We start from the raw sequence: 12,394 nt of genomic DNA, 5'->3' as shown, positions 1-12,394 counted from the left end.
AGAGCTGTGCATCCTTCAGCATAGCAGCAGTTTCTCTTTGGACACTGAGTTAACCATTTTAGTGGTGGGCACTCCTTCCAAAACCCCAGCTGCTTTGAAGGTGGGCAGAGATCTGCACAGGAGTGTGAGCAGGGCTGGCCTGGGATTTGTGTCTCTGAGAATGGGAGGGAAGGAAAGCACAGGGTGAATGGTAGTGGAAATCAGCATCCTTCAAATCTGAGCAGTTCTGGGCTAAATGCTGCTCAGGCATCCAGACCTGGTCCTTAGTCTGCCCTGCTGAGCAGTTGAATTGCAGCTGGGGTTCCATGCTTGCCCTGGAGAGCTGGCTGGTGCCAGGTGTGCAGAGGCTGTGCCTGGGACCGTCACCCCTGTGTGAGCACCAGGGCCTGGCTCTGCTGCCATGGCCATCCCTGCTCTGCTGCTGCTGCTGCTTTGGGGCACATTCCTTCAGTCTGCAGCCAGGGGAACAGACACACTGCAGATAGTGCCCAGAGAGGAGGAAATGGCAGATCTTACATGATACAAGTGCAGGGAAGTCTTGTTGCTGACTGGTAATTACTGCCAGTGTTATTTAATCCAGGACATGCATATGTATGTGCTCTCTGAGTACTTCACACTCTCTTTCACAAAGCTGCTGGATGTGGCTTGGCTTCCTTGCAATTTGCTCTGTTCACAGCAGCAGGTGGACCATGTATTCCACATAAGTAAAGCATCAGACTGTCTGTGTTGCTTTTCCTGGCCCTGGTTTGCAGTCTGCAGCGAGCACAGTGGCTGCAGTGGCTTGTGAAGGTACTGAGTGCTCACAGCTGTAGCTCTGTACAGCTTTACATGGATCTCTTTACCTGTGGAACAGAGAAATATTGGCCTCCTTTCAGAAGGGGGGCTGAAGGTTGAACAAGGATTCTGAATGGGTTTTTATTTTGTTTCTCCTTCTTTTGTCCCCTTTGTGAATTCTTCAGCATTAAACCCTCGTGTACCTCGGTGGAACTTGGGAAGGTCCCCAGTCACAGTAAAGTCATTTCTTGGCTTTTTTCTCTGAGACACCACAAAGTCTGTGGAATTTGGCATCTGTTGTGCAGCAGTTTGACTTTTGTCCTCTGAAGTTCATGCAGCAGAAGTTCTTGTTTTTTGGAGCTGATGTGCTGTGTCAAGTGCAAACCCATTTCAGGAGCTGCAGAGCAGGAGAACGTTTGGGTTTGGCTGGGCACCCTTCCTTCCTCCCTGCCAACCCCCTTTCTTTGTCTCTTGCAGTTGGGGTCTTTGCCAGAGGCTGGGGCTTGTGTGGCCCCAGAGCCACCCCAGTCTGGTGGCACTGGTGTCAGGGAGTGCAGCTCATCAAAGGCTTTATTTGCAAGGAGAATTTCCTTTTACAGGTGCTCCTTACACAAAGTGTGAGGTGTAAAAGTAAGGGACAGTGGGGGTGGGGAGAGCAGCACTCTTAGGGGAGCTCTAGCATCCCTTTTGATTAATAGTCTTCAAAGGAAGTGGGAGGGAGAGGAGCAAAAAAGAATGGAAAAATACCACATTAGCCTAGAATTATAATCTTATTCTTTCTTGTCTGTGAAGTCTCATGGTTTAAGAACTTGGGTTTTTATGACTTGGGGTAAAATCAGAAGTCATAACTCCTTTTTAAACATAAATGAAAACATAATTTATTTCCAAGTTTTGCAATACTGTTAAACTAAAACAAAACTTTGTGCTGGCTTTGAGCAACGTCATTTCTGTAAACAATGGAAGTGATTTTAAACCAGATACCAGCTTGGTGTCTCCAAACTGCTGCTTTCTCGTTTTCAAGGTGTTTCAAAGTAGCAAGATCCACCCTTTTGTTATAAGATGGAGCATCTGTCCCATTCTGCTGGTTTTGGAACAGCCTTTGCTTGGTACAAAACCTGAGTATGAGTGGAGTTACCAGTGGGTTTGGTTGCTTGGACAAAAGTTTGGTGAGCTGAAGAACCTGAGCTGATAGAAATACTTTATAAAAACCTTTAGTTGGAACTGCTTAAAGCCTCTGTCTAGGAACTTTGACTTGGAACATGTTTAATGGAAACTCTCGAGTAACACCAGGATGGGCCTGTAGTGCCTGACAGGGCATTCCTGGGGGAACAAAGCTGCCTTTGTTGGAAGCAGAATGCAGAGAGCAGAGCCTGTCTCAGCCTTTGGGAGCTCCCTGGAGTGTCTGTGGCAGAGGAGTGGAGATGAATGGCCTGTGCAGCGCTGCTGTGTGTGGTTGTGGAAACTCCTGGAAGGTGGCTTCAGAGAGCTGCAGTTCAGTGGCCCTTGTGTGATGTGCTGGAACCCAAACTCTCACTGCTCCAGCCCTGGTCAGGAGCTGCTGGACTGGGCTGTGGGGATGCCAGGGAGCAGCTCAGCCAGGAATGAGGCAGGAATGCAGCCTGAGAAATTCACTGTCAGGTCACACAGCTCCCCAGGAGCCTCTCTGGGGGAAGAGGAGTCCCAGGGAAATTAGGGAATTTTCTCTTTTTTTTCTCATTTTCTAGTCTTCAGGAGCAGCTGGTCTGCAGGGTCAGATCCCCAGTTTATAGGAAGAAGGAAAGCTTTAGCATTTGTGCCTTCTCTGCCATTAGGCCAGCAAAGGGCAAATGCTTCTGTGATACCAGAGCAGCATTGGCAGAAAAAGATCCTGACAAAACCATTTGAACAGATTCTGTCAGGTTTTAAACTCTGCCTGAGTCACAGAATGCCAGGATTGAGCACCCTGGTTGTGATGGGTTCATGACTTGGCAGACATTCCCATGGCTCTGGGTGTTCCCAGCGTGTCTGGGTGTGTTTATTGGCTGAATGGACATTTGTTGTCCTGCAGGTCCCAGGGGCTGTGGGCACCTTCCTGCTCTCTGGGGAATCTCCCTGTCTTGGCAGGGCTGCTGTGGCCTCTCCCTGCCCTGGGTTTCTGCCAGGGCTCCAGGAACAGCTGCAGAGGCAGTGGCTGCCCGGTGGGACAGGCCTGGGCTGTGGGCTGGGCACAGGGGCAGCTGCTCCTGCCTGGCCAGTGCCCACTGAACGCTGCCCTGGGGGCTCTGAGTCTGCAGGCCTGGCTGTTACAGTTCTGTCTGTGTGCCTGTGGCTTGGCTCCCATTATTGAGACTGGGGGAACTCAGACTGATTTCAGTTCTGCACTTTAATCACCCTCTCTCCAGCCTTTTTTATTTTATAAAAACTGATTTTGATTCAGCATGAAAATTCTATGGAAATAATACTACTTTTACTATTTTAAATTCCCCTCCCCTTCCCTAAATAACAATAATGTTGCAGATGCTCAGCTTGTGTTCCTGATGAGAAGGTTCAGATTTGGAGAGGTTCATCAGAAATCTTTGTTACTTCTGGCTGAAGTTATCTCAAGGTGGCAGTTGTTACTCTGGTAACAGCTGCACATATCACAGCTCCTGTCTCCAGGGGGAAGAGGCTGAATTCTGCTTGCTGCCCCTCCCCAGGTTTCTGTCCCTGCTGGTGCCAGCAGCACCTGCAGCTCAACCTGCTTTTTGAATTTGTCCCTCGGCCTTCAGGAGTGTTGCAGAGTGGATGGTTCTTTTAAACAGTACAGGATGAGGGAAATCAAATTCTGTCCTCCAATGCTGCTTGACTTTCTCTGAGTTGGATCTAACTTTAACCAGAAAAGTCCTGGATTTAACAAAGAGATATTTGAAGTAAATCCTTCTGACATTCAGCAAAAATAGCTGCACACATCACAGCAAATTCCTTGTTGGTTAAATTGAATGGAATCATTCCATCCCTCAGTCTTGGGCTCTGTGGCAGAATCTATCCTAAAATTGTAAGTGAAGGGGTTTATGATGTGTCTGGTTCACCAATTGTATCTAATAATTAGCAGATTGGATATGGAAAACTACAGCTTTTGATTCAAACTTTGATGCAGGATTTCCTTATGGGACATGTTGGGAGGTGGGACTTTGATAAACTGCTCCTCTTTGTCTTTCTTTTCCCTTTTTTCTTTTTTTTTTTTCCTGTCTTCGACTCTCCCATGTCTTTACTGGGACTGTCTCTGATGATGTCGCTGATGAAGCACCAGATAAATTCTAAAGGTGGAAGCTGTGGCCCAGCAGGGTCCAACACCTTGTCAGTGTGCCATAACACAGCAGGAAATGTTGGATTTCCTGAGCAAAGGGAATTGGCAACAGTGGGAGGCTCTCCCAGCCATGAACATGTCTGAGCAGAGAGAAACAGATCCCAGTGTGGGATGGGGCTCTGCTGTGCCTCCTGAGACACTGCAGACTCCATACTTACAGGCTCTTTTTTCTGTAATTTTATTATTTATGTGCCCCTTGGGGCTGGTCCTGGCACTAAACCCAAACCCACAGCACAGGACAGGTCTGTGGCAGCTCAGGATGTGCTGTGCCCTGGAGGGGCTGCGTGGGGCCAGGAGGTGCTGGAGGCTCTGCCTGCAGGGCTGTGACAAATTGTGCCCAGCACTTGCAGGCAGAGCCCTGTTTATCAGCCAGTCCATCTGCAGTTCCTGTGTCAGAACTGTCACAAAAACAAAACCAGACCAAAATCCACTTGATTGTGGTGGCTCTGGCTGACCCACTGAGAGCCTGGCAGCCACTCAGGGCAGTAGCTGCTTCTAAACACACCTGGAGAGTGCCTTAATTTAGTTAAGCTCTGTTGCTGCACACAGTCAGCTGCTGCTCAGCCTGTTCTGCTCCTCTAGCATGTTTGAGGTGTGTTTGTAAAGCAAACTGTGGAGAGCATCACTTGAAAAAGGGGGCAGATTTGAAGAGCCAGTGTTAGTGATTAAAAAATTGACTAAGGGGCTGAAATTAAATAAAGCAGATTTCAAAATATTGGAGCTTAATGTGAGCTCATGTGTTCTAAGTATTTCCTTAATATTTTCTGTGCTGGATGAGAATTTTTGTATGAACTTGTTGACTCCAGGGAGTTGAGGGTTCTTGCAGTGAATGCTGATGTACAAAGGCTTCAGCCAGGACAGCTGTTCATGTGTGAGGGGTGACCTGCAGAGGTGATCTGTGAGCTGTTCCACCCCGACACTGGGGGATTTCCAGTGAGCATCATGGAAATCAGGGCTTGTGCTTGTGGAGCACTGGGAGTGCCGAAAGCAGTGGGAGGCATCCAGTGGCCAGAGGCTCTCGTGTGGGACAGACAGACAGCAGGGAAGCTGTCAGAGCAGGCATGGCCAGGGGAAGAGCCAGCTCAGGATTTTGGGTTCTGTGCCCATTTTCAGCGCTTCCAGTCCCTGCTTGGTTCCAGTGGAGGGCTGCAGGATGTGGAGCAGCGTGTCCTGCTCCACCACCACATGGCTTTGTCCTTGGCTCAACAGCCCCACATACCTGTACTCCATCAAGCACTTCTGGTGCTGTGCTGCCTTTAATTGCAAGAGGAAATGTGTTAATTTGTGTATGAAGTCGTTTCATTTCTTTTCCAACTCTGTTTCTGGAAATTCTGGTCTGACCAGCTCAGTGGTGCTGTTTGGTTGTGGCAGTGGGGGAGTGGGAAGTGGCTGTGCCAGCGCTGCTGAGCTGCCAGGGGCCGTGTCCCGGGCCCTTGGGGCCGTGTCCCGGGCCCTTGGGGCCGTGTCCCGGGCCCTTGGGGCCGTGTCCTGGGCCCTTGGGGCCGTGTCCTGCCAGCACTGCCCTCGCTGCCCTGTCAAAGGAGGGACGGCCTCGCCCTGTCCCAGGCCAGCCCGGCTGGCATCGGTGGCTGACTGGGTTGTGTCAGGGGAATGTTGTGAGAGGAAGATGCTGTTTGCATGTAAAAGTGAGCAGTTGATGTTGACCCCCCAGGTTCTTTGAGGAGCTGGAGGCCAGGCACCAGAACAACATTTTCATCGAGGACATCAGCGACATCGTGGCGAGGCACGCGGGCTCCACCTTCGACCCCTACGTGAAGTACTGCACCAACGAGGTGTACCAGCAGCGCACCCTGCAGAGACTGCTGTGAGCATGGAGAGCCTCCTGCAGGGCACACGGCGCTGGGGGACTCTGGGTGCACCCGTGCCTCCCAGCCGGGCTGGGCTGTCCCTGCTCCGCCTCCTCCGAGGGCATGGGCCAGCCCCCTCCTGCCCGGTCATGGCTCACGCTCCCCTCACCCATCAGTTTAGTGTCACACAGTGTGACAGGGGCCCTCCCTGTGTGGCACACCTGGCTCTGCCCTCACAGTCAGGGTTGGTGGCTCCTGAGCTTTAGTGTCAGTGCTGGGGCTGCTGGATCTGAGGAAATAATGCTGAAGGCTGGGGTGGTCTGACTCCTGCAATTCACACTTCCTTTTATAAAATCATGGTTTATTTAAAATGCAGCAATTCACACGATCATTTGGTAGAACATCCCGTTGAATTCTTTCATCCTCTTTCCCCCAGAGCCACAAACCCAGCGTTTAAGGAGGTGCTGTCCCGGATCGAGTCCCATGAGGATTGCCGGAACCTGCCCATGATCTCCTTCCTCATCCTCCCCATGCAGAGGGTCACTCGTCTGCCCCTGCTGATGGATGTGAGAGCCCCTGCTTGCCTCTTTGCTGCTGCTTGTTCTCACACTCTCTCATAACATTCCTCGCACTCAGTTCTGGTTCTCTCCAGTCTCTTCCTGCCCTCTCCCTTACACCACTCCTGGCTGTGGATTATGGGGTCCTGCTGCATTTGTTTGCTGACTGGGACTGGGCCCTCCTGCTCCCCCATTCACAAGTTAAATACTTGGATGTTCTAGTGGGAAAATTGTACAGTAAAGGGTCAGAATGGTTCTGAAACTCAGGAGGAGCCAGCCCAAGAATTGTATGTAGTGCTAGGACTGGAATGAACCCTGCAGCTGAAAAACAAGACCTGCTGTCCTGTAGGAAGGGTGAGGGCCCTTAGGCAGGGAATACTCTGGGAAGCTGAAGGATGGACTCCATTCCCAAGGGAGCTGTGTGTGAGTGGCACTGAGCTGTCCCTGCCTGTGCAGTGACCAGGGACTCAGGGAGAGTGATGGAAGTGCCAGGGTGTGTTTGTCAGGCAGAATTCACAGCAGGAGTTGGGGTCTTTCAGTTAAGGTGCTGCAGTCTGTGCTGCTTGGTCCTCTGAAGTAACTGATGTTTTGTTCCAGACTATTTGCCAGAAAACTCCCAAGGATTCAGCAAAATATGAGAACTGCAAACAGGCTCTGAAGGAAGTCAGCAAGGTATGTTCTCACGTCATTCCTGAGTACTTCCAGGGAAAAATGGATGTTTTCCATGCATAAATACTGCAGGCAGGAGGAGCACTGAAGGTTCTGCATTGTTGTATTTAAGGAAGGGCACTGGGGATTGGGTTTGTGCAGAATTACTGGCTCCTACTTGGGAAGAGATCCCAAAGTGGACGATACCGTGGTGATTCTGGGTTTGTGGGGGAACCATGGGGGAAGTGAATCCAGCTGGGAGGAGGGTGTGTGTTTGGAGCTGATCATCAGCCTGGGTCAGAGCAGTGGCCCTGCTCAGCCAGAACTGGGACTGAGCCTTTGTTCCCCCTGGAGAATCACAAATTATGGGGTTCCTGTGGGATCACTGGGGTCAGGGGGAGCTGGGAGCAGGGCAGCCACGGGGCCAGCCCTGGTCACTGTGACCCTGCAAACACCACGTTGAGGTGGGGGTGCCCCTGCTGGGCTCTGTGCCCCTGCTGGGCCCTGCAGTGCCCTGTGCCTCCCCAGCAGTGCCCTGTGCCTCCCCAGCAGTGCCCTGTGCCTCCCCAGCAGTGCCCTGTGCCTCCCCAGCAGTGCCCTGTGTGTCCCAGCAGTGCCCTGTGTGCCCCAGCAGTGCCCTGTGCCCAGCAGTGCCCTGTGCCCAGCAGTGCCCTGTGCCTCCCCAGCAGTGCCCTGTGCCCAGCAGTGCCCTGTGCCCTGCAGTGCCCTGTGCCTCCCCAGCAGTGCCCTGTGTGCCCCAGCAGTGCCCTGTGTGCCCCAGCAGTGCCCTGTGCCCAGCAGTGCCCTGTGCCTCCCCAGCAGTGCCCCAGCAGTGCCCCAGCAGTGCCCTGTGTCTCCCCAGCAGTGCCCTGTGCCGCCCCAGCAGTGCCCTGTGTGCCCCAGCAGTGCCCTGTGCCTCCCCAGCAGTGCCCCAGCAGTGCCCTGTGCCTCCCCAGCAGTGCCCCAGCAGTGCCCCAGCAGTGCCCTGTGTCTCCCCAGCAGTGCCCTGTGTCTCCCCAGCAGTGCCCTGTGCCTCCCCAGCAGTGCCCTGTGTGCCCCAGCAGTGCCCTGTGCCTCCCCAGCAGTGCCCTGTGCCTCCCCAGCAGTGCCCTGTGTGCCCCAGCAGTGCCCTGTGTCTCCCCAGCAGTGCCCTGTGCCTCCCCAGCAGTGCCCTGTGCCCCAGCAGTGCCCTGTGCCTCCCCAGCAGTGCCCTGTGCCCAGCAGTGCCCTGTGTCCCAGCAGTGCCCTGTGCCTCCCCAGCAGTGCCCTGTGCCCAGCAGTGCCCTGTGTCCCAGCAGTGCCCTGTGCCTCCCCAGCAGTGCCCCAGCAGTGCCCCAGCAGTGCCCCAGCAGTGCCCTGTGCCTCCCCAGCAGTGCCCTGTGCCTCCCCAGCAGTGCCCTGTGCCCCAGCAGTGCCCTGTGCCTCCCCAGCAGTGCCCTGTGCCTCCCCAGCAGTGCCCTGTGCCTCCCCAGCAGTGCCCTGTGCCTCCCCAGCAGTGCCCTGTGCCTCCCCAGCAGTGCCCTGTGCCCTGCAGTGCCCTGTGCCTCCCCAGCAGTGCCCTGTGCCTCCCCAGCAGTGCCCTGTGCCTCCCCAGCAGTGCCCTGTGCCCCAGCAGTGCCCTGTGCCCTGCAGTGCCCTGTGCCTCCCCAGCAGTGCCCTGTGCCTCCCCAGCAGTGCCCTGTGCCTCCCCAGCAGTGCCCTGTGCCCTGCAGTGCCCTGTGCCCTGCAGTGCCCTGTGCCCCCCCAGCAGTGCCCTGTGCCCCCCCAGCAGTGCCCTGTGCCCCAGCAGTGCCCTGTGCCCTGCAGTGCCCTGTGCCCTGCAGTGCCCTGTGCCCTGCAGTGCCCTGTGCCCCCCCAGCAGTGCCCTGTGCCTCCCCAGCAGTGCCCTGTGCCCTGCAGTGCCCTGTGCCTCCCCAGCAGTGCCCTGTGCCTCCCCAGCAGTGCCCCAGCAGTGCCCTGTGTGCCTCCCCAGCAGTGCCCTGTGCCCTGCAGTGCCCTGTGTGCCCCAGCAGTGCCCTGTGCCTCCCCAGCAGTGCCCTGTGCCCCAGCAGTGTCCCAGCAGTGCCCTGTGTGCCCTGCAGTGCCCTGTGCTCCCCAGGGAGCTGCAGGCTGTGCTGCAGGCCCTGCTCAGCCCTGTCCCGTTTGCAGCTCGTGCGTCTGTGCAACGAGGGCGCCCGCAAGATGGAGAGGACGGAGATGATGTACACCATTAACTCCCAGCTGGAATTCAAAATCAAGGTAGGGTGAGGAGCATGGTCCTGACCAGCCAGGACAGTGAACGGGGGAACTTCCCCAGCATGGTCATATCCCACAGTGATTCTTGCAAAGTGAGCTGTTGAGGCATGGCAGAAGTTAAAACTTTTGGTCGAGTATTTTAATTTTATTAGAAGGTGATGCTACAGCACAAGGGATTTTGAATAAATACTGAGTGTAGAGTATTCTTTGCTGTAAATATAAGGCTGCTGTGCAGATTTTGGTGTTAGGAAAGAGGCCAAAGGCTGCTGCTCACTGCTCAGTTTTCCTTATGTACTTGATGGGAAAGGTGTGCCTGGGAAACACTTCCAGGCCAGGGAAGGATCCAGGGGGTGTTTGTCCTTCCCCTGAAGGGTGGGATATCACAGGTTTCCATTAAAACCTTCCCGTACTATCAGTCTTTTGTAGGAAACACCAGCAGACCCGCTCATGGGTAGGGGAGGTTTATTGGACTTTCTTCAAGTACATTTATTGTTTCTAGTCCATGTTTGCTGCAATCTCATTTCTGTCTTTGATGTCTGTATTTCTATAATTCATGTCTGATACCATAACACAATGAGGACTCTTTTGGGAGAAGATAGTTTCATTATCAGGCATGTAGTGAGTGGAGGTTGGTTCATGGTTTTAAAAGCACAGCTCTTGAAAAGCCCTGGGTCAGGCTTGGGGCAAATTCTGCCTCCAAAAAGATATTTTCAACTGGCCTAAAGTATTTTTATTCTCAAATTTTGTCTAAAAATTGATAGTGATAATATTTGCTTATAGCAACAGCAGCAACAAGCACAACATTTCTGGGCAAGTGACACCAGAGCATTTCCTGGTGGGTGGTACCAGACTCAAGTCTTCAGTGAGTCCAGCCCAGTGTGGGGGCTGAGCTGCTCCAAGGTTCCCTCGGGGTCTGGGTCCCTCTGCCCTGCCCATCCCTCTCTGTCCCTCTGTGGCTCCTGGGTGACCCCTCCTGCCCTGGGGCTTTGTCTTTCCCTGCTTTTCTGTGAGATTTCCCATTTTGCATCCAAGCCCCAGCCCTGCAGCCCCTCAGGCCCCAGGGCAGGGAAGCCCAGCTCTGGTTAAAGGCATTTTTCACTTCTGAGAGCCTCTTTCCTGCAGCAGGGACATGGTGCACGTGATTGCTCCTTTGGCAATTAAGGAAAACTTGAAGTAAAACCAAGCTGTTTCTGGAAGAGAGTCAATTAGGAAAATGGGATGAACTCATTTGGAGTACAGATTAGAGGAATTTTTTGTTCATCCTCAAATAGAACTTTTAAAAGTATTTTTTGCTTGTAAACCAATCATCATGGGACTGTAATTCTGTTTTATAGCCATTATAAATTAGTTAAAGTATTTCTGTTCTTGCCCAGTCTCACAGAGTTTTGGAGATTTGTTTATTATTTAGTTAGATGTAACTGTGGAGAGCTTCATGGGAACCCAAGGGAAGTGACTCAAATCTCGTGGTGCTTGTGTACATGGCTCAACTGTGGAATTCAATTTTTAATTAAGTTTCAGCAGTTTTTGTTCTTCAATTTTGCATCTTTTGCACGAGAGAAGTTGTGGGGTTTGTTTTAGGGAGTCAGTGTTTGTTCTTTAGCAGTGAGGTCTTAGTCCCAGCACAGGGTTTGGCTCACAGGTACAGGCAGGCTGCAGCTGGCTTGGCCAGGGATTAGCAGATACAAAAAGCCAGCTCATGCAGAATGGGGGAGGCAGCTGCCAAACTGCAGGAGGGGATGTTGTTAAAGTGTGTGAGAGGTGCTAAAATGAGGGGAAAAGAGGCAGTTGTGTCCATCACCTTGGTGTCTGTCTGGGGGCAGCCTCACAGGGGTCTGTGTGGCCAGTGCAGTCCCACATCTCCCTCCCTCCATCTTCCTGGCCCAGAGGAGCAAGAGGGCCTCCTGTGGGCTCTGGGTCTCCTGCAGCTGGGAATAATTTGGATTAATGAAGGCAAATCTTCACATCAGGCAGCTCAGATCCTCTGGTGCAGCTGCTGCAGGTGTTGGCCCTCAGCTGGGGAGAGAGGGAGCTCCTGCTCCAGCCACACGAGCTGGATAAAGAGAGGAGCTGTAGGGTCCCTCACCAGCCATTTCCAGTGAAGCCTGACACGCAGCTGAGACCTTGGGGAGAACAGCAGGGCCATGGAACCTTCCTGTGGTGCTGCCAAGGAGAGCACACCAGGGTGAGGAAGGAACAAGGCTGTACCTGCACCTCAGGTGAGGGGGCTTTGTACACCCTGCCCGCCTGTCCTGGTGACACTGGCACAGGGAGTGTCACCTCTGCTGCCAGAGCAGCCCTGAGCTACCAGGGACACTCCTGTGCCCCTCTTTCCCAGTGACACTGGCACAAGGGTGTCACCTCTGCCCTGAGGTACCAGGGACACTCCTGTGCCCCTCTTTCCCAGTGACACTGGCACAGGGGTGTCACCTCTGCTGCCAGAGGAGCCCTGAGCTACCAGGGACACTCCTGTGCCCCTCTTTCCCAGTGACACTGGCACAGGGGTGTCACCTCTGCTGCCAGAGGAGCCCTGAGCTACCAGGGACACTCCTGTGCCCCTCTTTCCCAGTGACACTGGCACAGGAGTGTCACCTCTGCTGCCAGAGCAGCCCTACCAGGGACACTCCCATGTCCCCTCTTTCCCAGTGACACTGGCACAGGGGTGTCACCTCTGCCCTGAGGTGCCAGGGACACTCCCATGTCCCCTCTTTCCCAGTGACACTGGCACAGGGGTGTCACCTCTGCCCTGAGGTACCAGGGACACTCCCATGTCCCCTCTTTCCCAGTGACACTGGCACAGGGGTGTCACCTCTGCCCTGAGGTACCAGGGACACTCCCATGTCCCCTCTTTCCCAGTGACACTGGCACAGGGGTGTCACCTCTGCCCTGAGGTACCAGGGACACTCCCATGTCCCCTCTTTCCCAGTGACACTGGCACAGGGGTGTCACCTCTGCTCCCAGAGCAGCCCTGAGGTACCAGGGACACTCCCATGTCCCCTGGTGCTTCAGGAGCTGCTGTCACCCTGCAGACCTTGCTGAGGCCAGGCTTT

The 12,394-nt window shown here is 53.8% G+C and overlaps 1 protein-coding gene across 1 annotated transcript in view; it reads left to right on the top strand.

The window, feature by feature from the left end:
• The window catches only part of ARHGEF26 (Rho guanine nucleotide exchange factor 26), a 29,717-nt gene that overhangs the window by 11,140 nt on the left and 6,183 nt on the right, over positions 1-12,394 (top strand). Inside the window, exons 6-9 of the mRNA XM_077183582.1 lie at positions 5,772-5,924; positions 6,344-6,473; positions 7,062-7,136; positions 9,261-9,350. Coding sequence (XP_077039697.1) covers positions 5,772-5,924; positions 6,344-6,473; positions 7,062-7,136; positions 9,261-9,350 — 448 coding nt within the window. The remainder of the gene's footprint in view (positions 1-5,771; positions 5,925-6,343; positions 6,474-7,061; positions 7,137-9,260; positions 9,351-12,394) is intronic.

Source organism: Agelaius phoeniceus, chromosome 10 (genome assembly GCF_051311805.1).
Source record: "Agelaius phoeniceus isolate bAgePho1 chromosome 10, bAgePho1.hap1, whole genome shotgun sequence".
In the NCBI taxonomy this organism is placed as follows: Eukaryota; Metazoa; Chordata; class Aves; order Passeriformes; family Icteridae; genus Agelaius; species Agelaius phoeniceus.
The sequence above is the reverse complement of the archived record's forward strand: the minus strand, read 5'-3'. Positions and strand labels throughout refer to the sequence as shown.